The sequence below is a fragment of the Salmo salar genome, chromosome ssa06, assembly GCF_905237065.1.
Source record: "Salmo salar chromosome ssa06, Ssal_v3.1, whole genome shotgun sequence".
NCBI lineage: Eukaryota > Metazoa > Chordata > Actinopteri > Salmoniformes > Salmonidae > Salmo > Salmo salar.
In genome coordinates, this window is record NC_059447.1 from 88,962,143 (window position 1) to 88,989,246 (window position 27,104).

A 27,104-nucleotide genomic window follows, 5' to 3' on the forward strand; every position below is an offset into this window, starting at 1 on the left:
GTGGCTCTGGATAAGAGAGTCTGTTAAATGACTCACTACTGTAGTGGCTCTGGATAAGAGAGTCTGTTAAATGACTCACTACTGTAGTGGCTCTGGATAAGAGAGTCTGTTAAATGACTCACTACTGTAGTGGCTCTGGATAAGAGTCTGCTAAATGACTCACTACTGTAGTGGCTCTGGATAAGAGTCTGCTAAATGACTCACTACTGTAGTGGCTCTGGATAAGAGAGTCTGTTAAATGACTCACTACTGTAGTGGCTCTGGATAAGAGTCTGCTAAATGACTCAATACTGTAAAATGTAAACATGTGTCTATGGGTGAGGGGATCAGTGAGTCATTTGTGGTGTGATTCGTTCACTTTTTCAACTAATGAGTCATTGATGTAAATATGATTGATTCACTTATTCATTTGGTGTATATTTGAATGGTTCACTACCTAATTTGATAGGCATGTTATGGATTCATTCACTTTCAGGTAGGATGATCATATTCACTCTTTCAGTCGAGTTTCACCTCAGTGTGTGAGTGCGAGCCTGTGTGTGTGTCTTTACCAGTCTCCTGGTCAGTAGTGACAGCAGCGGTCAGGCCCACTCCAGATGACCCTCGGCCGGTGGTTGGGATAGCTCGGGGCGCCGTGTGCAAGACATAACGCAGCAGCTGGGACTTAGCCACTGACGGGTCACCTAGTGGAGGGAGAGAGAGGGGAAGAAAGAGAGAGGGGAGAGAGAGGGGAGAGAGAGGGGAGAGAGAGGGGAGAGAGAGAGAGGGGAGAGAGAGGGGAGAGAGAGAGGGATCGAGAGAGAGAGAGGGATCGAGAGAGAGAGGGATCGAGAGAGAGGGATCGAGAGAGAGAGAGGGATCGAGAGAGAGAGAGAGAGAGAGAGGGATCGAGAGAGGGGAGAGAGGGATTGAGAGAGAGGGGAGAGAGAGAGAGAGGGGAGAGAGAGAGAGGGATCGAGAGAGAGAGAGAGAGAGGGATCGAGAGAGGGGAGAGAGGGATTGAGAGAGAGGGGAGAGAGAGAGAGAGGGGAGAGAGAGAGAGAGGGATCGAGAGAGAGAGAGAGAGAGAGAGAGAGAGAGAGAGGGGGATCAAGAGAGAGAGAGAGAGAGGGATCGAGAGAGAGAGGGATCGAGAGAGAGAGAGAGAGAGAGAGAGAGAGAGAGAGAGAGAGAGGGATCAAGAGAGAGGGGAGAGAGAGGGACCGAGAGAGAGGGGAGAGAGAGTGATCGAGAGAGAGAGGGATTGAGAGAGAGGGGAGAGAGAGAGAGGGGAGAGAGGGATCGAGAGAGAGAGAGAGAGAGGTCATTCTTACATGTGATACAATGAGGATCCAGACCTGTACTGTAACACTTTTAACAGTGCTCACTAATAGGGTTGGGAATTGCCAGGGACCTCACGATACAATATTATCACGATACTATTTAAACAGATGAGAACAAGATATAGGATGAAAAATGTAGTTTTGGTGCAGGTACAGCCGACTAGCGCGAGCTAATGTGACCTAGCAAAAAATATATACATTATTTGGAGTCAAAGTATTGATATAATATTGTCCAAAATAATATTGCAATATGTAACTGTATACATTTGTTCCCCATCACTACTCACTAACAAGTTACCAAATTCTTCCCAAACTAACCTCATAACCCAGAGCCAAATGTTACGTAAGCTAGCTAGCTAGCAGTCCAAATTGATCGGAGGGTGGAAAGGTAGTGTTGTAGTACTCGAGACCCCATATTCAGTGTCTCAGTCAGTCTCAGATATATTTGTACTGAGTTTTTTTTTTTAACTCAACTTTCATTTAGTCGCCAGGCTAAATATGTACACCACTTTCTCTAAACATGAATACAGTATAAACACTCCTTTCTCTAAACATGAATACAGTATAAACACTCCTTTCTCTAAACATGAATACAGTATAAACACTCCTTTCTCTAAACATGAATACAGTATAAACACTCCTTTCTCTAAACATGAATACAGTATAAACACTCCTTTCTCTAAACATGAATACAGTATAAACACTCCTTTCTCTAAACATGAATACAGTATAAACACTCCTTTCTCTAAACATGAATACAGTATAAACACTCCTTTCTCTAAACATGAATACAGTATAAACACTCCTTTCTCTAAACATTAATACAGTATAAACACTCCTTTCTCTAAACATGAATACAGTATAAACTCCTTTCTCTAAACATTAATACAGTATAAACTTAACAGTCTTTATATCCATTATAGACAGGTTAGTATAGTGGAGAACCTATTGACCTATAGACAGGTTAGTATAGTGGAGAACCTATTGACCTATAGACAGGTTAGTATAGTGGAGAACCTATTGACCTATTGACAGTTTAGTATAGTGGAGAACCTATTGTCCTATAGACAGGTTAGTATAGTGGAGAACCTATTGACAGGTTAGTATAGTGGAGAACCTATTGACCTATAGACAGGTTAGTATAGTGGAGAACCTATTGACCTATAGACAGGTTAGTATAGTGGAGAACCTATTGACAGGTTAGTATAGTGGAGAACCTATTGGTCTATAGACAGGTTAGTATAGTGGAGAACCTATTGACCTATAGACAGGTTAGTATAGTGGAGAACCTATTGACCTATAGACAGGTTAGTATAGTGGAGAACCTATTGACCTATAGACAGGTTAGTATAGTGGAGAACCTATTGACCTATAGACAGGTTAGTATAGTGGAGAACCTATTGACCTATAGACAGGTTAGTATAGTGGAGAACCTATTGACAGGTTAGTATAGTGGAGAACCTATTGGTCTATAGACAGGTTAGTATAGTGGAGAACCTATTGACCTATAGACAGGTTAGTATAGTGGAGAACCTATTGACCTATAGACAGGTTAGTATAGTGGAGAACCTATTGACCTATTGACAGTTTAGTATAGTGGAGAACCTATTGACAGGTTAGTATAGTGGAGAACCTATTGTCCTATAGACAGGTTAGTATAGTGGAGAACCTATTGACCTATAGACAGGTTAGTATAGTGGAGAACCTATTGACCTATAGACAGGTTAGTATAGTGGAGAACCTATTGACCTATAGACAGGTTAGTATAGTAGAGAACCTATTGACCTATAGACAAGTTAGTATAGTGGAGAACCTATTGGTCTATAGACAGGTTAGTATAGTGGAGAACCTATTGACCTATAGACAGGTTAGTATAGTGGAGAACCTATTGACCTATAGACAGGTTAGTATAGTGGATAATCTATTGACCTATAGACAGGTTAGTATAGTGGAGAACCTATTGACCTATAGACAGGTTAGTATAGTGGAGAACCTATTGACCTATAGACAGGTTAGTATAGTGGAGAACCTATTGACCTATAGACAGGTTAGTATAGTGGAGAACCTATTGACCTACAGACAGGTTAGTGTAGTGGAGAACCTATTGACCTATAGACAGGTTAGTATAGTGGAGAACCTATTGACCTATAGACAGGTTAGTATAGTGGAGAACCTATTGGTCTATAGACAGGTTAGTATAGTGGAGAACCTATTGACCTATAGACAGGTTAGTATAGTGGCGAACCTATTGACCTATAGACAGGTTAGTATAGTGGAGAACCTATTGACCTATAGACAGGTTAGTATAGTGGAGAACCTATTGACAGGTTAGTATAGTGGAGAACCTATTGGTCTATAGACAGGTTAGTATAGTGGAGAACCTATTGACCTATAGACAGGTTAGTATAGTGGAGAACCTATTGACCTATAGACAGGTTAGTATAGTGGAGAACCTATTGACCTATAGACAGGTTAGTATAGTGGAGAACCTATTGACCTATAGACAGGTTAGTATAGTGGAGAACCTATTGACAGGTTAGTATAGTGGAGAACCTATTGACAGGTTAGTATAGTGGAGAACCTATTGTCCTATAGACAGGTTAGTATAGTGGAGAACCTATTGACAGGTTAGTATAGTGGAGAACCTATTGACCTATAGACAGGTTAGTATAGTGGAGAACCTATTGACCTATAGACAGGTTAGTATAGTGGAGAACCTATTGACCTATAGACAGGTTAGTATAGTGGAGAACCTATTGACCTATAGACAGGTTAGTATAGTGGAGAACCTATTGACCTATAGACAGGTTAGTATAGTGGAGAACCTATTGACCTATAGACAGGTTAGTATAGTGGAGAACCTATTGTCCTATAGACAGGTTAGTATAGTGGAGAACCTATTGACCTATAGACAGGTTAGTATAGTGGAGAACCTATTGACCTATAGACAGGTTAGTATAGTGGAGAACCTATTGGTCTATAGACAGGTTAGTATAGTGGAGAACCTATTGACCTATAGACAGGTTAGTATAGTGGATAACCTATTGACCTATAGACAGGTTAGTATAGTGGAGAACCTATTGACCTATAGACAGGTTAGTATAGTGGAGAACCTATTGACCTATAGACAGGTTAGTATAGTGGAGAACCTATTGACCTATAGACAGGTTAGTATAGTGGAGAACCTATTGACCTATAGACAGGTTAGTATAGTGGAGAACCTATTGACCTATTGACAGGTTAGTATAGTGGAGAACCTATTGACCTATAGACAGGTTAGTATAGTGGAGAACCTATTGACCTATAGACAGGTTAGTATAGTGGAGAACCTATTGACCTATAGACAGGTTAGTATAGTGGAGAACCTATTGACCTATAGACAGGTTAGTATAGTGGAGAACCTATTGACCTATAGACAGGTTAGTATAGTGGAGAACCTATTGACCTATAGACAGGTTAGTATAGTGGAGAACCTATTGACCTATAGACAGGTTAGTATAGTGGAGAACCTATTGACCTACAGACAGGTTAGTGTAGTGGAGAACCTATTGACCTATAGACAGGTTAGTATAGTGGAGAACCTATTGACCTATAGACAGGTTAGTATAGTGGAGAACCTATTGGCCTATAGACAGGTTAGTATAGTGGAGAACCTATTGACCTATAGACAGGTTAGTATAGTGGAGAACCTATTGACCTATAGACAGGTTAGTATAGTGGAGAACCTATTGACCTATAGACAGGTTAGTATAGTGGAGAACCTATTGACATGGTTAGTATAGTGGAGAACCTATTGGTCTATAGACAGGTTAGTATAGTGGAGAACCTATTGACCTATAGACAGGTTAGTATAGTGGAGAACCTATTGACCTATAGACAGGTTAGTATAGTGGAGAACCTATTGACCTATAGACAGGTTAGTATAGTGGAGAACCTATTGACCTATAGACAGGTTAGTATAGTGGAGAACCTATTGACTATAGAGGTTAGTATAGTGGAGAACCTATTGACAGGTTAGTATAGTGGAGAACCTATTGTCCTATAGACAGGTTAGTATAGTGGAGAACCTATTGACCTAAGACAGGTTAGTATAGTGGAGAACCTATTGACCTATAGACAGGTTAGTATAGTGGAGAACCTATTGACCTATAGACAGGTTAGTATAGTGGAGAACCTATTGACCTATAGACAGGTTAGTATAGTGGAGAACCTATTGACCTATAGACAGGTTAGTATAGTGGAGAACCTATTGACCTATAGACAGGTTAGTATAGTGGAGAACCTATTGACCTATAGACAGGTTAGTATAGTGGAGAACCTATTGACCTATAGACAGGTTAGTATAGTGGAGAACCTATTGGCCTATAGACAGGTTAGTATAGTGGAGAACCTATTGACCTATAGACAGGTTAGTATAGTGGAGAACCTATTGACCTATAGACAGGTTAGTATAGTGGAGAACCTATTGACCTATAGACAGGTTAGTATAGTGGAGAACCTATTGACCTATAGACAGGTTAGTATAGTGGAGAACCTATTGACCTATAGACAGGTTAGTATAGTGGAGAACCTATTGACCTATAGACAGGTTAGTATAGTGGAGAACCTATTGACCTATTGACAGGTTAGTATAGTGGAGAACCTATTGACCTATAGACAGGTTAGTATAGTGGAGAACCTATTGACCTATAGACAGGTTAGTATAGTGGAGAACCTATTGACCTATAGACAGGTTAGTATAGTGGAGAACCTATTGACCTATAGACAGGTTAGTATAGTGGAGAACCTATTGTCCTATAGACAGGTTAGTATAGTGGAGAACCTATTGACCTATAGACAGGTTAGTATAGTGGAGAACCTATTGACCTATAGACAGGTTAGTATAGTGGAGAACCTATTGACCTATAGACAGGTTAGTATAGTGGAGAACCTATTGACCTATAGACAGGTTAGTATAGTGGAGAACCTATTGACCTATAGACAGGTTAGTATAGTGGAGAACCTATTGACCTATAGACAGGTTAGTATAGTGGAGAACCTATTGACCTATAGACAGGTTAGTATAGTGGAGAACCTATTGACCTATAGACAGGTTAGTATAGTGGAGAACCTATTGACCTACAGACAGGTTAGTGTAGTGGAGAACCTATTGACCTATAGACAGGTTAGTATAGTGGAGAACCTATTGACCTATAGACAGGTTAGTATAGTGGAGAACCTATTGGCCTATAGACAGGTTAGTATAGTGGAGAACCTATTGACCTATAGACAGGTTAGTATAGTGGAGAACCTATTGACCTATAGACAGGTTAGTATAGTGGAGAACCTATTGACCTATAGACAGGTTAGTATAGTGGAGAACCTATTGACCTTAGGTTAGTATAGTGGAGAACCTATTGGCCTATAGACAGGTTAGTATAGTGGAGAACCTATTGACCTATAGACAGGTTAGTATAGTGGAGAACCTATTGACCTATAGACAGGTTAGTATAGTGGAGAACCTATTGACCTATAGACAGGTTAGTATAGTGGAGAACCTATTGACCTATAGACAGGTTAGTATAGTGGAGAACCTATTGACTAGGTTAGTATAGTGGAGAACCTATTGACAGGTTAGTATAGTGGAGAACCTATTGTCCTATAGACAGGTTAGTATAGTGGAGAACCTATTGACCTATGAGGTTAGTATAGTGGAGAACCTATTGACCTATAGACAGGTTAGTATAGTGGAGAACCTATTGACCTATAGACAGGTTAGTATAGTGGAGAACCTATTGACCTATAGACAGGTTAGTATAGTGGAGAACCTATTGACCTATAGACAGGTTAGTATAGTGGAGAACCTATTGACCTATAGACAGGTTAGTATAGTGGAGAACCTATTGGTCTATAGACAGGTTAGTATAGTGGAGAACCTATTGACCTATAGACAGGTTAGTATAGTGGAGAACCTATTGTCCTATAGACAGGTTAGTATAGTGGAGAACCTATTGACCTATAGACAGGTTAGTATAGTGGAGAACCTATTGACCTATAGACAGGTTAGTATAGTGGAGAACCTATTGGTCTATAGACAGGTTAGTATAGTGGAGAACCTATTGACCTATAGACAGGTTAGTATAGTGGATAATCTATTGACCTATAGACAGGTTAGTATAGTGGAGAACCTATTGACCTATAGACAGGTTAGTATAGTGGAGAACCTATTGACCTATAGACAGGTTAGTATAGTGGAGAACCTATTGACCTATAGACAGGTTAGTATAGTGGAGAACCTATTGACCTATAGACAGGTTAGTATAGTGGAGAACCTATTGACCTATTGACAGGTTAGTATAGTGGAGAACCTATTGACCTATAGACAGGTTAGTATAGTGGAGAACCTATTGACCTATAGACAGGTTAGTATAGTGGAGAACCTATTGACCTATAGACAGGTTAGTATAGTGGAGAACCTATTGACCTATAGACAGGTTAGTATAGTGGAGAACCTATTGTCCTATAGACAGGTTAGTATAGTGGAGAACCTATTGACCTATAGACAGGTTAGTATAGTGGAGAACCTATTGACCTATAGACAGGTTAGTATAGTGGAGAACCTATTGACCTATAGACAGGTTAGTATAGTGGAGAACCTATTGACCTATAGACAGGTTAGTATAGTGGAGAACCTATAGACCTATAGACAGGTTAGTATAGTGGAGAACCTATTGACCTATTGACAGGTTAGTATAGTGGAGAACCTATTGACCTATAGACAGGTTAGTATAGTGGAGAACCTATTGGTCTATAGACAGGTTAGTATAGTGGAGAACCTATTGACCTATAGACAGGTTAGTATAGTGGAGAACCTATTGACCTATAGACAGGTTAGTATAGTGGAGAACCTATTGACCTATAGACAGGTTAGTATAGTGGAGAACCTATTGACCTATAGACAGGTTAGTATAGTGGAGAACCTATTGACCTATAGACAGGTTAGTATAGTGGAGAACCTATTGGTCTATAGACAGGTTAGTATAGTGGAGAACCTATTGACCTATAGACAGGTTAGTATAGTGGAGAACCTATTGGTAGGTTAGTATAGTGGAGAACCTATTGACAGGTTAGTATAGTGGAGAACCTATTGACCTATAGACAGGTTAGTATAGTGGAGAACCTATTGACCTATAGACAGGTTAGTATAGTGGAGAACCTATAGACAGGTTAGTATAGTGGAGAACCTATTGACCTATAGACAGGTTAGTATAGTGGAGAACCTATTGGTCTATAGACAGGTTAGTATAGTGGAGAACCTATTGGCCTATAGACAGGTTAGTATAGTGGAGAACCTATTGACCTATAGACAGGTTAGTATAGTGGAGAACCTAGTGTCCTATATACAGGTTAGTATAGTGGAGAACCTATTGACCTATAGACAGGTTAGTATAGTGGAGAACCTATTGACAGGTTATTATAGTGGAGAACCTATTGACCTATAGACAGGTTAGTATAGTGGAGAACCTATTGACCTATAGACAGGTTAGTATAGTGGAGAACCTATTGGCCTATAGACAGGTTAGTATAGTGGAGAACCTATTGACCTATAGACAGGTTAGTATAGTGGAGAACCTATTGTCCTATAGACAGGTTAGTATAGTGGAGAACCTATTGACCTATAGACAGGTTAGTATAGTGGAGAACCTATTGACCTATAGACAGGTTAGTATAGTGGAGAACCTATTGTCCTATATACAGGTTAGTATAGTGGAGAACCTATTGACCTATAGACAGGTTAGTATAGTGGAGAACCTATTGACCTATAGACAGGTTAGTATAGTGGAGAACCTATTGACCTATAGACAGGTTAGTATAGTGGAGAACCTATTGACCTATAGACAGGTTAGTATAGTGGAGAACCTATTGACCTATAGACAGGTTAGTATAGTGGAGAACCTATTGTCCTATATACAGGTTAGTATAGTGGAGAACCTATTGACCTATAGACAGGTTAGTATAGTGGAGAACCTATTGACAGGTTAGTATAGTGGAGAACCTATTGACAGGTTAGTATAGTGGCGAACCTATTGACCTATAGACAGGTTAGTATAGTGGAGAACCTATTGACAGGTTGGTATAGTGGAGAACCTATTGACCTATAGACAGGTTGGTGATGCTGAAAGGACAGCAACCATAATACCAGACCACTCATGTAGGAGAGAGTACTTTTTATAAAACACAAATGGCCAGTGGTGTAGTGGAGGCTATACGCAGGTATAAACTCTATACCCACTCTTCTTTCAGTGGGCATTGCTTATACTCACTTCTTAATCCCTACTGATACATATCAAAGTAGTGTAGTGGAGGTATACGATTTATCAATGATGTAGTACAATAGAGAAATCATGCACAAAGTATATTCACATGCACCCTGTACACATGCACCCTGTACACCTATCTGTAAGCAGCAAGAGTACTACTCTCAAAATGATTTGGGCATAGAGAAGCTCACAGAAAAATGACATCGGTAGCCAGTAGGGTAAGGAGGAACCGGTAGGGTAGCCAGTAGGGTAGCCGGGAGGGTAGACAGTAGGGTAGGGGGGAACCGGTAGGGTAGCCAGTAGGGTAGCCGGGAGGGTAGACAGTAGGGTAGGGGGGAACCGGTAGGGTAGCCAGTAGGGTAGCCGGGAGGGTAGACAGTAGGGTAGGGGGGAACCGAGAGGGTAGCCAGTAGAGTAGGGGGGAACCGGTAGGGTAGCCAGTAGGGTAGGGGGAACCGAGAGGGTAGCCAGTAGAGTAGGGAGGAACCGGAAGGTTAGCCAGTAGGGTAGGGAGGAACCGGTAGGGTAGCCAGTAGGGTAGCCAGTAGGCTAGGGGGAACCGGTAGGGTAGCCGGTAGGGTAGCCGGGAGGGTAGACAGTAGGGTAGGGGGGAACCGAGAGGGTAGCCAGTAGAGTAGGGGGGAACCGGTAGGGTAGCCAGTAGGGTAGGGGGGAACCGAGAGGGTAGCCAGTAGAGTAGGGAGGAACCGGAAGGTTAGCCAGTAGGGTAGGGAGGAACCGGTAGGGTAGCCAGTAGGGTAGCCAGTAGGCTAGGGGGGAACCGGTAGGGTAGCCGGTAGGGTAGGGGGGAACCGAGAGGGTAGCCAGTAGAGTAGGGAGGAACCGGAAGGTTAGCCAGTAGGGTAGGGAGGAACCGGTAGGGTAGCCAGTAGGGTAGCCAGTAGGCTAGGGAGGAACCGGTAGGGTAGCCAGTAGGGTAGGGAGGAACTGGTAGGGTAGCCAGTAGAGTAGGGAGGAACCGGTAGGGTAGCCAGTAGGGTAGGAGGAAACCGGTAGGGTAGCCGGTAGGGTAGGGAGGAACCAGTAGGGTAGCCAGTAGGGTAGGGAGGATCCGGTAGGTTAGCCAGTAGGGTAGATGGTAGGGTAGCCAGTAGGGTAGGGTGGAACCAGTAGGGTAGCCAGTAGGGTAGGGGAGGATCCAGTAGGTTAGCCAGTAGGGTAGACAGTAGGGTAGGAAGGAACCGGTAGGTTAGCCAGTAGGGTAGCCAGTAGGGTAGGAGGGAACCGGTAGGTTAGCCAGTAGGGTAGACAGTAGGGTAGGGAGGAACCGGTAGGTTAGCCAGTAGGGTAGACAGTAGGGTAGGAGGGAACCGGTAGGTTAGCCAGTAGGGTAGACAGTAGGGTAGGGAGGAACCGGTAGGTTAGCCAGTAGGGTAGCCAGTAGGGTAGGGAGGAACCGGTAGGGTAGCCAGTAGGGTAGGGAGGAACCGGTAGGTTAGCCAGTAGGGTAGCCAGTAGGGTAGGGATGAACCGGTAGGGTAGCCGGTAGGGTAGGGAGGAACCGGTAGGTTAGCTGGTAGGGTAGGGAGGAACCGGTAGGTTAGCTGGTAGGGTAGGGAGGAACCGGTAGGTTAGCCGGTAGGGTAGGGGGGAACCGGTAGGTTAGCCAGTAGGGTAGGGAGGAACCGGTACGGTTAGCCAGTAGGGTAGGGAGGAACCGGTAGGGTAGCCAGTAGGGTAGGGAGGAACCGGTAGGTTAGCCAGTAGGGTAGGGAGGAACTGGTAGGGTAGCCAGTAGGGTAGGGAGGAACTGGTAGGGTAGCCAGTAGGGTAGGGAGGAACTGGTAGGGTAGCCAGTAGGGTAGGGAGGAACCGGTAGGGTAGCCAGTAGGGTAGGGAGGAACTGGTAGGGTAGCCAGTCGGGTAGCCAGTAGGGTAGAGAGGAACCGGGAGGGTAGCCAGTCGGGTAGCCAGTAGGGTAGCCAGTAGGGTAGCCAGTAGGGTAGGGGGGAAAACCGGGAGGGTAGCCAGTAGGGTAGCCAGTAGGGTAGCCAGTAGGGTAGGGGAGAAAACCGGGAGGGTAGCCAGTAGGGTAGGGAAGAAAACCGGGAGGGTAGCCAGTAGGGTATGGAGGAAGCGGTAGGGTAGCCAGTAGGGTAGGGAGGAACCGGTAGGGTAGCCAGTAGGGTAGGGGGGAAAACCGGGAGGGTAGCCAGTAGGGTAGCCAGTAGGGTAGCCAGTAGGGTAGCCAGTAGGGTAGCCAGTAGGGTACTCGAGAGATTGTTTCCAACAGAAATTGAAGAGATTAAATCAGAATATCACTGAAAATAATATAATTATAATCATTATCATTAGAGAGAGAGAAGGAAAGAGAAAGAACGAGACAGAGAAGGAAAGAGAGAGAGAACGACAGAAATTCAGTGGTCTCAGTACCTATGAGCAGTACATTGATGTCTCCTCTGATGCGTGACCCATTCTCCAGAACCTTCTCCACTCCTCCCAACAACATACACAGGATGGCCTTCTTAATGTACTCATGACCGTGAATACTGGGGGCTAGGGAGCGGGATAGCTGGTCAAACACATCCTGGAGAGGAGAGAGTTAGTATAGCTAGAGATGGTCTATAAAGTTCCTAATGTATTCATGAACAACGACACAGACAGTAATGGGGTTAGAGCCAAACAAGCTGTAGAATCTCTGATCTTGATCACAGAGTATTTCATTTAGTATTTATAGTTATTTGGGATGCCAGGTGACATTGTAGACGAGTGATTTATGGCCAAAACGACTGTCTTTTCAGATGAAGGGTTATAGACAATAGGAAGCCACTTTTAGACTACTGAGATCTATCTGTAATGATATCTAGAGGGGAAATGTAACACTTGCAATTGTCTTGTTTTACTAGCGCTGACTTTGCTAATAGCGACTTTATCGAGGAAAAGTTTGACTTACTATGACTGCGATGTGGTTTTCTTACCTTGCTACCTTAAGATGAACGCACTAAGTCACTCTGGATAACACCGCATACCTAAATGACTAAGATGTTAAAAAAACAAGCATCACTACGGCAGTGCAGATCTTTACCATCTTTGACTTGCTGAAAAGTTTGATCTTGGAGACGTCATCCGCTGAGAAGTACGGAGACACTTCTTTACTCATCTGTTTCACCTGACAGGCTATCATGATGGTCCTGGACAAATATGGGAGGACAAGAGTACAGATGTAGGAGAACAATAAGGCACGAGGGGTGGTGTGATATATGGCCAATATACCACGACTAAGGGATGTTCTTACGCACGGCGCAACGCGGAGTGCCTGGACACAGCCCTTAGCCGTGGTATATTGGCCATATATCACAAACCCCCGAGGTGCTTTATTGCTATTATAAACTACTTACCAACGTAATTAGCGCAGAAAAAAAGGAAATGTTTTGTCATACCTGTGGTATACGGTCTGATATAGCACGGCTGTCAGCCAATGAGCATTCAGGGCTCGAACCACCCAGTTTATTATATACCTTAGTAGTACCTGAAGAAGGTACTGTGTGACGAAGCATTGGTTCAGTCACGTAATAATACTGTTGGGCTTCCTCCATTTATTCTACGTTTAATGTCCTCTTCAACTTTTTAAGTGTGCGTTTTAGCTCTTACATTACGAAGCGAAATAGTTTGGTAAACATCGACAAAACGCCTATTGGGGACTATCCACATGCAAAAAAAGTGTTACCAAGTGATGTCCTTACCTGAAAGCCCCAGAGGTATAGCCCCCCTTCTTGCCAGGCAGACAGCGGTAGGTCCCGATCACCTGGACTCTGTCTCCTGGCTTGACCACGTCCACCAGATCATTATCCAGTATGATGTCCACTGAGCGGGGAAGCTGGCCAGCCGGAGCCTTCTCTGGCATCTCCTGGACAGTGATCGTCTGGTGGTCCTTATAGATGGACAGACCAAACTCTGTCTCCAACGGGTTATTCTCCTCATCCTAGAGAGAAGGAGAGAGAGAGAGCGAGAGATAATTCATTATTTGTGCTGTGACCCACCACCGAGTTTTTGGAGGTTATCTACGGAGTGAGGCAGTCAGTGAGTGAGTGTGTGATTACCTTGGTAGGGTAGATGGCAGAGGAAGGGAAGGCGTCCAGGCTGGTCATGTCGGTGTATTTCCGCTCCATGGTCTTTTTGGTGGCTGGACAGTAGTGGACGCTACGCACCACCTTGGGGCGCACCAGAGAACCTAGAGAGAGGGACAGGAGGAGGTATTAGATATTAGTTCGGATAATAGAGAGGAAACTACAAAAAGGGGACTGCTTTGTTTATTTTTGATGGATTACGTTCTGCTCTGACTCGACGATGTCATGTCATGATGTCATGTCAAAGCAGAACTGAGAGGGGGAAAGTGAAGACATAAGAGAATGGGTACAATAGTGGTAGAGCAGTACAGTAAGTTCTAGACGTTCAGAGTAGGCTCCTAGCTTGATATCTTACACCATCTCTATCCATCCAGCCATCTCTCCATCTACACTCACACTTGGTGACGATGCCCTCCACACAGACAATGCTGCCCAGCAGGCGAGAGGTGAGGGTGCGGGGAGTGACGTGCTTGTTGCCAAAACTTCCCTCCAGACCAACAAAGAACTCCTCATACTGCTTGGCGTACGTAGCATCTACAGACGCCACCAGGTCCTTCAGAGCACGTTGGAATGCCAGCAGCTCCTCAAATGCATTAGTCATCAACCTGGAAAGAAGAGAGCCAAGTCCTTGGTTAATATGCATGGTATTACATGTTGTTGACAACATCATCATCATCCCCTTACAGTCTTTTTATTTTTTAGATGAGAACAAGTTCTCATTTACAACTGCGACCTGACCAAGATAAAGCAAAGCAGTGTGACACAAACAACAACACAGAGTTACACATGGAATAAACAAACATACAGTCAATAATACAGTAGAAAGAAATCTATATACAGTGTGTGCAAATTAGGTAAGATTAGGGAGGTAAGGCAATAAATAGGCCGTAGTGGCGAAGTAATTACAATTTAGCAATTAAACACTGGAGTGATAGATGTGCAGAAGATGAATGTGAGATTCTGGGGTACAAAGGAGCAAAACAAATATTTTTAAATAACAATATGGGGATGAGGTAGTTGGATGGGCTATTTACAGATGGGCTATGTACAGGTGCAATGATCTGTGAGCTGCTCTGACAGCTGGTGCAAAAAGTTAGTGAGTATATGAGTCTCCAGCTTCAGAGATTTTTTAAATTCGTTCCAGTCATTGGCAGTCTTGGTTAATATGCATGCTACTACATGTAGTTGACATATTATCTCTTACACAGTCTTGTGTAAATGTATTAAAGACACATAAACGTAATCTTGAATTATATATTTTTTTTTATATTTAGGTGCTCTATGTGTTTGGCTAGTATTATATGGTCTGGAACTTAATATGGAATGTGAACTAAAGAGATCTTTTACATATCTTGTATAGTGGGATGCCAATAGACCAGTGAGTGGTGGATACATACAGGTACAACAAATTAATTACTGCCAAATGCTTGTGTATGTTAATGCAGTGTAACATGTGTTATAACCTCTTGTTGTTCTACCTGGCAGCCCGGGCCTCGTTGCGTCGTCTCAGGTCGTTGATGTTGACGATAAGTCGGTTGTTGTTCTCGCTGATCATGTCCCGTACCTTGCTCTGGTACACTCCCTGGTCTTGCTGCATCAGGAGGACAACACACAGACGGAGTAATCATCAGACACTATCCAGGCTTGAGCATTGGACAGACGTTAGATACCAAAAACTAACGTTACACATTAGCCTGCACACTGTCACCCACCGGCTATCAATATCATCATGAAGTTAAAGAGCGAGATAGTTAGCTAGATAGCTTGTTAAACGCCATAACTGTTGGTATGATTTCAACGTTATTTATTGTAACTCATCACTCTGCATGGTGTCCTTTCGAATGTACATACAACAAAAAGCTAGCTACATTATAAAAGTACGAAACTACTTACATCGTCATCTAAGAAGTCCAGATACTCTCTCTGCGCCTCTCTCATCTCCCGATCGTCCACAGAATCAGACGCCATTGTGTAATTTTGTGTTTTCCAAAGACAAAAACGTTGACAGAGTCCGAAACGACCGTTTCTCCAGAGGTCTTTACAGAACTGAAAGATTTTTCGCGCCAATAAGTACCAGGTGGACTCAGATCTGAACTATGATTGGCCGATGTGACAAACTGGCTTTGCATATTCGGCGGGGAATCTGCATATGTCCAATCAGATAATAATTTTCTGCATTTGGACCCGCCCCCTCAGCAACTCGCGGTATTTTTTTAGAGGACAGGGGCTGGGCTGCAAGAAGTAGCCTGAATACGGTCTGATCAGAGAGACTGGGTTGGTCTGAGGGCTGCCTGTTTGTGCTACCATGCTGGCCTTTTCTGTTCTCAAATCAAATTTGATTGGCCACTTAAACATATTTTGCAGATTTTATCACAGGTACAGCGAAATGCTTATGTTGCTAGCGCAATCAGCAGTAATATCTAACAATACACAAAAGTTCCATAAATAAATTCAGAAATAGAACAAGCATATATATATATATATATGTGTTATTTCATAGTGTTGATGTCTTCACTATTATTCTACAATGTAAAAAATAAAGAAAAACCCTTGGAGTAGGTGTGTCCCAACTTTTGCCTGGTACTGTATATGTGTGTGTGTGTGTGTGTGTATATATGAATATATATATATATATATATATATATATATATATATATATATTCATATATACACACACACACACACACACAAACACACACACACACACACAAACACACACACACACACACACACACATATACAGTACCAGGCAAAAGTTGGGACACACCTACTCCAAGGGTTTTTCTTTATTTTTTACATTGTAGAATAATAGTGAAGACATCAACACTATGAAATAACACATATGGAATCATGTAGTAACCAAAAAAGTGTTAAACAAATCAAAATATATTTTAGATTCTTCAAAGTAGCCACCCTTTGCCTTGATGACAGCTTTGCATACTCTTGGCATTCTCTCAACCAGCTTCATGAGGTAGTCATCTGGAATGCATTTCAATTAACAGGTGTGCCTTGTTAAAAAGTTAATTTGTGGAATTGATTTCCTTCTTAATGCGTTTGAGCCAATCAGTTGTGTTGTGACAAGGTAGGGGTGGTATACAGAAGATAGCCCGATTTGGTAAAAGACCAAGTCCATTTATGGCAAGAACAGCTCAAATAAGCAAAGAGAAACGACAGTCCATCATTACTTTAAGACATGAAGGACAGTCAATCTGGAAAATTTCAAGAACTTTGAACGTTTCTTCAAGTGCAGTCGCAAAAACCATCAAGCGCTATGATGAAACTAGCTCTCATGAGGACCGCCACAGGAATGGAAGACCCAGAGTTACCTCTGCCGCAGAGGATAAATTCATTGGAGTTAACTGCACCTCAGATTGCAGCCCAAATAAATACTTCACAGAGTTCAAGCAACAGACACATCTCAACATCAACTGTTCAGAGGAGACTGCGTGAATCAGGCCTTCATGGTCGAATTGCTGCAAAGAAACCCCTACTAAAGGACACCAATAAGAAGAGACTTGCTTGGGCCAAGAAACACGAGCAATGTACATGTATATGGAACCTTTATTTAACTAGGCAAGTCAGTTAAGAACAAATTCTTATTTACAATGACAGCCTACACTGGCCAAACCCAGACAACTGTGCAATGCCCTAAGGGACTCCCAATCACAGTGATACAGCCTGGATTCGAACCAGGTTGTCTGTAGTGACGCCTCTAGCACTGAGATGCAGCGCCACTTGGGAGCCACATTTGGGACCGGTGGAAATCTGTCCTTTGTTCTAATGAGTCCACATTTTAGATTTTCGGTTCCATCCGCCGTGTCCTTGTGAAACGCTGAGTAGGTGAACGGATGATCTCCGCATGTGTGGATCACAACGTGAAGCATGGAGGAGGAGGTATGAAGGTGTAAGGGTGCTTTGCTGATGACACTGTCAGTTATTTATTTAGAATTCAAGACACACTTAACCAGCATGGCTACCACAGCATTCTGCAGCGATACGCCATCCCATCTGGTTTACGCTTAGTGGGACTATCATTTGTTTTTCAACAGGACAATGATCCAACACACCTCCAGGCTGTGTAAGGGCTATTTGACCAAGAAGGAGAGTGATGGTGTGCTGCATCAGATGACCTGGTCACAATCAAGAGTGTGCAAAGCTGTCATCAAGGCAAATGTTGGCTACTTTGAAGAATATAAAATAGGAAGAAATAAAAAAGACTTTAATGAGTAGGTGTATCCAAACTTTTGACTGGTACTGTGTATATATATATATATATATATAATGGTGTGTATGGACAGTATATGAATAGGAAAGGTGTACAGCAGTAATTACAGTACATAAGATGAGCATTGACTAGAATACAGTATATACATATGAAGTAGGTAAAATAGTATGTAAACATTATTAAAGTGACCAGTGTTTAATGACTATGTCCATAGGGCAACAGTCTACGGTGCTGGGTAAAGTACAGGGTGGTAGACAGCTAGTAACAGTGACTAAGTTCAGGGCAGGGTACTGGGCGGAGACTGGCTGGCTAGTGGTGACTATTTACCAGTCTGAAGGCCTGGAGATGGCCTGTTTTTCAGTCTCTCGGTCGCAGCTTTGATGCACCTGTACTGTCTCAGCCTTCTAGATGGTAGTGGGGTGAACAGGCGGATGGTGCGCTCTCTGCTGTCTCCTGAAGTCCACGATCAGCTCCTTCGTTTTGTTGCTATTGAGGGAGAGGTTATTTTCCTGGCACCACTCCACCAGGGCCCTGACCTCCTCCCTGTAAACGGTCTCATCATTGTTGGTAATCAGGCCTGCTACTGTTGTGTCGTCAGCAAACTTGATGATTGAGTTGGAGACGTGCGTGACCACGCAGTCGTGGATGAACAGGGAGTACAGGAGAGGGCTGAGCACGCACCATTATGGGCCGTGTTGAGGATCAGCGTGGCGGAGGTGTTGTGTCCTACCTTCACCACCTGGGGTCAGTTCGTCAGGAAGTCCAGGACCCAGTTGCACAGGGAGGGGTTCAGACCCAGGGCCTCGAGTTTGATGATGAGCTTGGAGAGCACTATGGTGTTGAAGGCTAAGCTGTAGTCGATAAACAGCATTCTTACTAGAGGTTTGGCCGATAAATTAGGGACGATTTCAAGTTTTCATAACAATCGATAATCTGCATTTTTGGACGCCGATTACATTGCACTCCACGAGGAGACTGCGTGGCAAGCTGACCACCTGTTACGCGAGTGCAGCAAGGAGCCAAGGTAAGTTGCTAGCTAGCATTAAACTTATCAAAAAACGATGAATCTTAACATAATCACTAATTAACTACACATGGTTGATGATATTACTAGTTTATCTAACGTGTCCTGCGTTGCATATAATCGATGCGGTGCTTGTTAATTTATCATTAAATCACAGCCTACTTCGCCAAACGGGTGAGGATTTAACAAGCGCATTCGCAAATAAAGCACTGTCGTTGCACCAATCTACCTAACCATAAACATCAATGCCTTTCTTAAAATCAATACAAAAGTATATATTTTTTAAACCTGCATATTTAGTGAAAAGAAATTAATGTTAGCAGGCAATATTAACTAGGGAAATTGTGTCACTTCTCATGCGTTCTGTGCAAGCAGAGTCAGGGTATATTGCAGCAGTTTGGGCCGCCTGGCTTGCACTATTTAAACTGAAATTGAACGTTTCATTATTTATTTCAGAATAAATAGATTTTTATTTATGTATTATATTAAGTTAAAATAAAAGTGTTAATTCAGTATTGTTGTAATTGTCATTATTACAAATATATATATATATATATATCAAAAAATAAATAATAATAATATATATATATTTTTTAATCGCCCGATTAATTTGTATCGTTTTTTTTGGTCCTCATAATCGGTCGACCTCTAATTCTTACATAGGTATTTTCTTGTCAAGATGGGATATGGCAGTGTGGAGTGTGATGGTGATTGCGTCATCCATGGATCTGTTGAGGTTGTATGCTAATTGTAGTGGGTCTAAGGTGTCAGGTAAGGTGGAGGTGATATGATCCTTAACTAGCCTCTCAAAGCACTTCATGATGAAAGAAGATAATGCAACGGTGCAATAGTCATTTTTACTGAACAAAATAGAAACACAACATGTAAAGTGTTGGTCCAATGTTTCATGAACTGAAATAAGATCCCAGAAATATTCCATATGCACAAAAAGCTTATTTCTCTTAAATTTTGTGCACAGATTTGTTTACATCCGTTAGTGAGCATTTCTCTTTTGCCAACATAATCCATCCACCTGACAGGTGTGTCATATGAAGTAACTGATTAAACAGCATGATCATTACACAGATGCACCTTGTGCTGGGTATAATAAAAGGCCACTCTAAAATGTGCAGTTTTGTCACACAACACAATGCCACAGATGTCTCAAGTTTTGAGAGAGCGAGCAATTGACATGCAGACTGTAGGAATGTCCACCAGAGCTGTTGCCAGAGAATTTAATGTTATTTTCTCTACCATAAGCAGTTGTTTTAGAGAATTTGCCAGTACTTTCAACCGGCCTCACAACTGCTGACCACATACGTGTATGGCGTCATGTGGGTGAACAGTTTGCTGATGTCAACATTGTGAACAGAAACAATTAAATCCTCAGTTTCTGTGTAAATATACAAAACTGTATACCAATTTGTTTAATATTTATTGAATATTTATCATGCAACACATTTTTCAGTCTCTCAGCTCTCTGATAGTGGTGCTTTTCTTCATACTGCCTTGGACAGTGCTTGCTGAATGACAGGGTAGAGTTTGAAACACCCCTCTGGTGGAGGTGGGATTATGGTATGGGCAGGCATAAACTACAGACAACAAACACAATTGCATTTTAAATGCACAGAGATACCGTGACGAGTTCCTGAGGCCCATTGTTGTGCCATTCACCCGCAGTCATCACTTTGTTTCAGCATTAACGCACGGCCCCATGTCACAAGGATCTGTACACAATTCCTGGAAACTGAAAATTGTCCCAGTTCTTCTCCATGGCCTGCATACTCACCACACATGTTGCGTTTTATTTTTTTGTTCAGTATAGTTCAGTTACCTTCCCTCGAACGACGCTGCCAACTCATTTAATGTATCATTTTCATGTTAGTGTAGCACATGACGACGTGTGAAACTTACTCAGCCTTAAGTGTCCCGCTTGTGTAAACTCATTAGCAAGCTTTTGAGGTGGCGCGATCAGCTAATATGCTTGAGGGAGGATGGTTCGAGCCAGGTACGGGCCGAATCGGGAGGAAGTGATACTCGTCCTTTACATTGGTATGTGCACAAACAGAATTGGAGCCATGGGAAGTAGAGGTGCTGATAAATAACATTTAAGAAGTAATTCATTTTTTTATATATATATTTTTTGCAAATCTTTATTGCTCCTCTATGAGCGTAGAAAAACACTCAACGGCAGAGTAGGAAGAAAAATAATTTTCCTCAGCACCATCCACCCCAAAACATCTTTCCCCTGCCATGGCAAGAAGAGAGGCTCGGAACATACACCATAGAACAGGCACCAGCTGCCTATTGCGCATGTTCAACATCTTCTCAGCACCTCTTGCATTGCCTGGTCCCAAATATGTCTAAGGACGCTCTTCCAGCGATAGTACAGCAGATGGCGCTATTTAACTAAAACGAGCTGTGGTCATTGCATTATTTGCAATGTAATATTGTAGTGCATTGTAGTATATTTATTGTAATGCATAGGCACTGATTGGTTTTTAAACGTATAATGAGGCTCTGCATATTCACATGTAAAAATGCCCCAAAAAATATTAGAATGCTATTCGAAATCATTTATCAACATATCATGCAATTTGATATTATGCTTCAATAATAAATCATGTTTTCGGTTTCTCGTGTGCATGAAAAAGGGTTGTTTTGATAAGCTATTGTGGTTGTATTTTGAGACACAAAATATCCTAGGCTATATATTTTATTGTGATGCATAACCCCATGTGCGTAGTTTTTGTATTAGATTATTTTTTCATAGCGCCACTGCCTCAGAAAATGTAGGTCAGTCCTTGAGTTTTGGGCGTTCTCTGTTTAGCCCAATGGTTTAGCCTACCTTTTTAGGCACGCCCAGTCTCCCAAATCACTTCTTTGCAGTAGGGCTGCTATGCTGTCACTTGTAGATTGATAAGAGTTCACCTGGCGTGCTGCTACCACGCACTGTCTGCTTGAGAATAGGTTTCACCATCAGCATCACAAAATCGATGTAGAAATGAAAAACGATGTGGATGTAGGGGGAGCTTTAGTGTAGTCTAGCGCTGTAGTGGTATTTGATAACTGCGACGGCTCCCAGCAACAGGTGTGTTCTGTCTAGACATTCAGGAACATACAGAAAGACAGGTGAGATGTCTATATTTTCAAACAATAATTTGAATATGAGAGTATAATAACTTGTCTAGCATTTTTTTTTGTTGAATATATTATTTCCCTTTTACGTTAATCTAGAACTCTCTCTCATTTCTTCTTGTGCTTAACCCCTTTCTGGTCATTTTCTTCTAGATTCTAGAGGTTTAGTTGAATGCTGATAATGGGCCACTTACATGGATAGAGACAGACATTCCATGCAGCCAGTGCAGAATGCTATTGCCTCATCTGTTTTTGTAGTTGTATTTTCTAGAATGCTGTTTGCCTCATCCCTGTCTAGTCTTTTCCCCTTGTAACCTGATCCTAGATCTGGGACCAGGCTATTGTAGAACACAAGATGACAAGGAGTGGAATGATAACTCAAACAGACTGGCTACCCAGGTTTAATTGTAGAAGTATTTCACCCATAAATGACAACCCCGATTTGTAAGTTTTCAAATAAGGGAAATGTCACCACTAATATCCTACACAATCATGCTTAATGTGAGAAAGGTAAGGCGCTGTCAAGAGTTTCAGAAGTGTCCCTTTCCAGTTGGCACTGTATCACTCACAATCATGGCTTGGTTTGTATTCTCTGGGTGTATATGTTTGTCTTTGGTCTCCATAGGTGCTTATTAGTATCGCTGCTGACGCCATAGATAGGGTGGCTGTTGTCATTCCGTAGTGTGTGGGTGGGGTGTCAAGGGAGGCAGTGAGACTAGGGTACTGGGCCAGGTAGCAGGCTAGAGGTAACAACTTACAGGTATGACTGTATGCCTGCTCTCTGGTACATGCTAGCTTACCTACCTGCTTCCCAGTGTAAGCTGACACTAGCTGACAGACCGGTGAATCAATTCCCAGATGGCCAGCTATGTGAGAAATGTGTGTCTACCAGCCTGCCTCATTTTAAACAGCATTGGTTTTGACCTAGTTGCTACTGTTGGTATAATACAGAATACAATATAACCTAATCTCTACTTTGATTCTTAAATAACCTTAACTGCATTTTTTTATCTTCTCTCTATTTTCACAGCAAACCCAAGTTTTCCCAAATCAACTTTCCACCTACTCCTCCTCTATACCCAGTCCCACCTCTCTCCCTCCCACCTCTCTCCCTCCATCCCTCTTTCCTTCCCTCGCCCCACCTCTTCACCTTCATCATGTCCAGCGGAGCCCTGGGGCGTCTCAGCACCCTGACTCTGAGTGTGAAGCAGCTCAGCCGGCTGCCTCATCTCTCCGACATCCTCCCCTCTTCACTCCCCTCCCTCCCCTCCCCCAGCCCCACCGTCCCTGTCTCCTGCGTCCCCACTCTGTTCCAGGAGCCTTACATCCTCTCCGGCTACCGCCCGGTGGGGCAAGACTGGCGCTGCTACCTCCTCAGCCTCTTCCAGAGACACAACGAATCCCTCAACGTCTGGACACACCTTCTGGCAGGTCCCCTGGTTCTCCTACGTGTCTGGGCCTATGGATTGTCCCTAGACTCAGCGTCCCTGCCTCTCTGCCTGTACATACTGTCTGCCCTCACCTACTTGTGTTGTAGCGTAGCAGCCCACCTGCTTCAGTCCCACTCCGAGCTGGCCCACTATTCCCTGTTCTTCCTGGACTATGTGGGTGTGTCTGTGTATCAGTATGGCTGTTCCCTGGCTCACTATTTCTACTGCTCTGAGCCTGCCTGGAGGGAGAGCACCGTAGGTACTTTGTGTTTTATTATTGCTATGGGAACACACTTCTCTCCACACTCTAGTGCACTTTATTCAACCTGTTTGCATCCCAAGTGATACCCTATATAGTGCACTACTTTTCACCTGTGCCCAAAGGGAAAAGAATGCCATTTTGGATGCCTTAGGTACATTGTGTTTTGTTTTGGCATACCAGATCCTGATGTTGTGTTATAATTGCCTACAGAGGATTACAGTCTCTCAACTCTTACTAAGTGGTCCACAAGGTGGCTTTTAAATCTGCAACATGTATTGCCGATTGTTGTAATATTGTGCTCCGGGGTAAAATTTCTCCTAGATAATGTTCTAGGATCAGCTTCCCCTCCCCCAATCCTAACTTTAACCATTGTGGGGGAAATGCAAAAGTGACCCAGGATCAGCATCTAAGGGCAATATCACCTTATTCTTAATACTGTGGAGTGACAAACTGTTCTAAATCTACCTTTAGGGTTCTGGTTCCTCCCTGGCGCTGCCCTACTTGGCTGGTTGTCCTGTGCCAGCTGCTGCTTTGCCAAGTCACGCTACCGCCGGCCCTACCCGCTCCGGAGGAAGATCTGCCAGCTGATCCCCACTAGCATGGCCTACTTCCTGGACATCAGCCCTGTTGCCCACCGCCTGGCCACCGTACCCTGGGGACAGGACCCCGCTCTTCCGCTCCACGCCCTGCAGGTGGGTGGATGACTGGATGAATGAATGAATGGAGGAATTATCGTGGCTGTGGCAACTCTATGTGCTGGTTTCCCGACACAGATAAAGAAAGCCAAGTCCTAGTCTACAAAGCATGGTCAATGGAGAATCTCCATCTGTGTCTGGTAAACTGGCCCATAGAGTTGCCTGAGCCATGAGAATACAACAATACAACACACACACAAATGACTGAGGATTTAAAAAAACACAATTAACAGAGTCAACTGACTTGTTTCCATTGTGGTCCTCCATTTTTAGATGGCCTTCTTCCTGCTTGCAGCCCTCTTCTTCTCCTGCCCTGTTCCTGAGAGGTTCTTCCCGGGGCATTGTGACATCATGGGTCAGGGTCACCAGATCTTCCACCTCTTCTTGTCTCTGTGTACTCTGTGTCAGCTGGAGGCCCTTTTCCTGGACTATGGCAGTCGGAGGGATACAGTGCTGCAGTTGTATGGGGAGAGGCAGCTGTGGTTCGCCGGTGTATCCTTCCTCGCCCTAGCACTATGTAGTGCCCTGACCGCGGTTGTCATGAGGAGGCATGTGCAGAGACGACTGGAGAAATGTGAAACTGTGAAACAGTGAGGAATGGCAGGGAGAGGAAGAATGAGAGACATTTTCAGTGTTTTGAGAATGATCATGTCCTGTAAATGTATAGAGAGAGACAGTATTTATCTAAGATGATGAGCATCTTTGTAGCAGATAAAGGGTTCTTGCCTTAAAAGAGCATTTGATTCCTGTACACTCTAACCATTTCCTTCGTTGTTTACTTCCTGGACACAGGGTAAATATTTCTTTATTGCCTATTTCTGACTAGTTATTGATCCATAAGCTTTGATACAGTAGCCTGGTCCCAGATCTGTTTGTGCTGTATAGCCAATGCCTATGGACATTGTCATGCCAAATGTACAAACAGATCTGGGACCAGGCTATTGATTCGGTTTATATCTGAGGAACCCATGAAGGGTGTTTTTGTGTTAATCTTAATGGAATTTCACCCCAAAGTCTGTCTGATAAAGAGTTAGTGAAATTTTTAAAGCTGGATTTCGGCTTTCCCTTTCAGCTGTCGGAGTGAGACTGGGCAGTCCAAGCCACGGGATTGAGCAAACAAAGAAGTCAGTTTTATTGAGCAGTGAACAGAACAGGCTGTGATTTTGGCCATAGTGACAGGCAGACTATAGGCCATGCAGAGCAGGACCTGGCAACTAGAGCGAGTGGGTTGAGGATCAGGAGGGGAGCTGTGGGTGACGAGGAGTGATGCTTTTATACAGGGTGAACCTGGGTCATATTGGATATACTAGTTGGTATTTTTACAAAACAAGCAAAAGCATTGATGCAAGACAAATCTACACAAAGAAATGTGTTGTGTGATTGGATCTAGACATATTTGTATTACATCATATGAAAAAGCCCAACATCCATAAATAGGATGACTCGCTTGGGAATCTTCATAAAATCAACATGAATGTAGAATTCTATAGCAAGCTTGTTGTTTGTGTGGCCGATATTGAATACCAGTATTCTGATTTTAGTTGACATTGCAGTCCATGAAAACCATGACAGTACCAGGCAGGAAGAGAAAGCCGTTCAAACACTTCCTCTAATACTGCTATTGGTACACAGCACACTTCATCAGGTTTCTGTGCACACCATTGACCCTGGTTGCATCTGTAATGCCACCCAATTCCTCATAGGGCTCTGCATGGTCAAGAGTTGTGCTTTCGGAAAGTATTCACACCCCTTCACTTTTTCCACATTTTGTTACATTACAGCCTTATTCTTAAATGGATTAAGTTGTTATTCCGCATCAATCTACACACAATGCCCCATAATGACGAAGGAAAAACAGGTTTTTAGGAATGTTTTCAATTTTCTGCTGACGTTACAAGCTTGGCACACCTGTATTTGGGGAGTGTCTCCCATTCTTCTCTGCAGCTCCTCTCGAGCTCTGTCAGGTTGGATGGGAAACGTCGCTGCACAGCTATTTTCAGGTCTCTCCAGAGATGTTCCATCGGGTTCCAGTACGGGCTCTGGCTGGGCCACTTCAGAGACTTTCAGAGTCCCAAAGCCATTCCTGCGTTGTCTTGGCTGTGTGCTTAGCATTGTTGTCTTATTGGAAGGTTTACCTTCACCCCAGTCTGAGGTCCTGAGCGCTCTGAAGCAGATTTTCCTCAAGGATCTCTCTGTACTTTGCTCCATTCATCTTTCCCTCAACCTGACTAGTCTCCCAGTCCCTGCCGCTGACAAACTTCCCCTCAGCATGATGCTGCCACCACCATGCATCACCGTAGGGATGGTATTGGCCAGGTGATGAGCGGTCCCTGGTTTCCTCAGGACGTAACACTTAGCATTGAGGCCAAAGAGTTCAATTGATGTTTCATCAGACCAGAGAATCTTGTTTCTTATGTTCTGAGAGTCCTTAAGGTGCTCTTTGGCAAACTCCAAGCGGGCTGTCATGTGCCTTTTACTGAGTGGCTTCCGTCTGGCCACTCTACCATAAAGGCCTGATTGGTGGAGTGCTGCAGAGACTGTTGTCCTTCTGGAAGGTTCTTCCATCTCCACAGACAAACTCTGGAGCTATGTCAGAGTGGGTTCTTGGTTACCTCCCTGA

At 43.3% G+C, this 27,104-nt stretch overlaps 2 protein-coding genes across 4 annotated transcripts in view; one reads left to right on the top strand and one right to left on the bottom strand.

Moving 5' to 3' along the window:
- LOC106608315 (zygotic DNA replication licensing factor mcm3) overlaps positions 1-15,769 on the bottom strand; it is a 30,245-nt gene extending 14,476 nt beyond the window's left edge. For 2 of the 3 annotated variants that reach the window (XM_045721140.1, XM_045721139.1), the window contains exons 1-8: positions 15,604-15,769; positions 15,189-15,301; positions 14,107-14,315; positions 13,684-13,814; positions 13,327-13,565; positions 12,669-12,774; positions 12,017-12,170; positions 552-683 (exon numbers count right to left, since the gene is read on the bottom strand). In XM_045721140.1, coding sequence (XP_045577096.1) covers positions 552-683; positions 12,017-12,170; positions 12,669-12,774; positions 13,327-13,565; positions 13,684-13,814; positions 14,107-14,315; positions 15,189-15,301; positions 15,604-15,678 — 1,159 coding nt within the window. In that variant the 5' untranslated portion in view covers positions 15,679-15,769. The remainder of the gene's footprint in view (positions 1-551; positions 684-12,016; positions 12,171-12,668; positions 12,775-13,326; positions 13,566-13,683; positions 13,815-14,106; positions 14,316-15,188; positions 15,302-15,603) is intronic. The other variant, XM_045721141.1, reaches the window with a different exon arrangement.
- A 5,871-nt stretch (positions 15,770-21,640) lies between these two features.
- On the top strand, positions 21,641-26,334 carry paqr8 (progestin and adipoQ receptor family member VIII). The gene is made up of 4 exons (XM_014206193.2): positions 21,641-22,091; positions 23,128-23,786; positions 24,261-24,481; positions 24,758-26,334. The coding sequence occupies exons 2-4, from the start codon at positions 23,255-23,257 to the stop codon at positions 25,076-25,078; spliced, it is 1,074 nt and encodes a 357-aa protein (XP_014061668.1). The 5' UTR covers positions 21,641-22,091; positions 23,128-23,254; the 3' UTR covers positions 25,079-26,334.
- Positions 26,335-27,104: the final 770 nt, after the last annotated feature.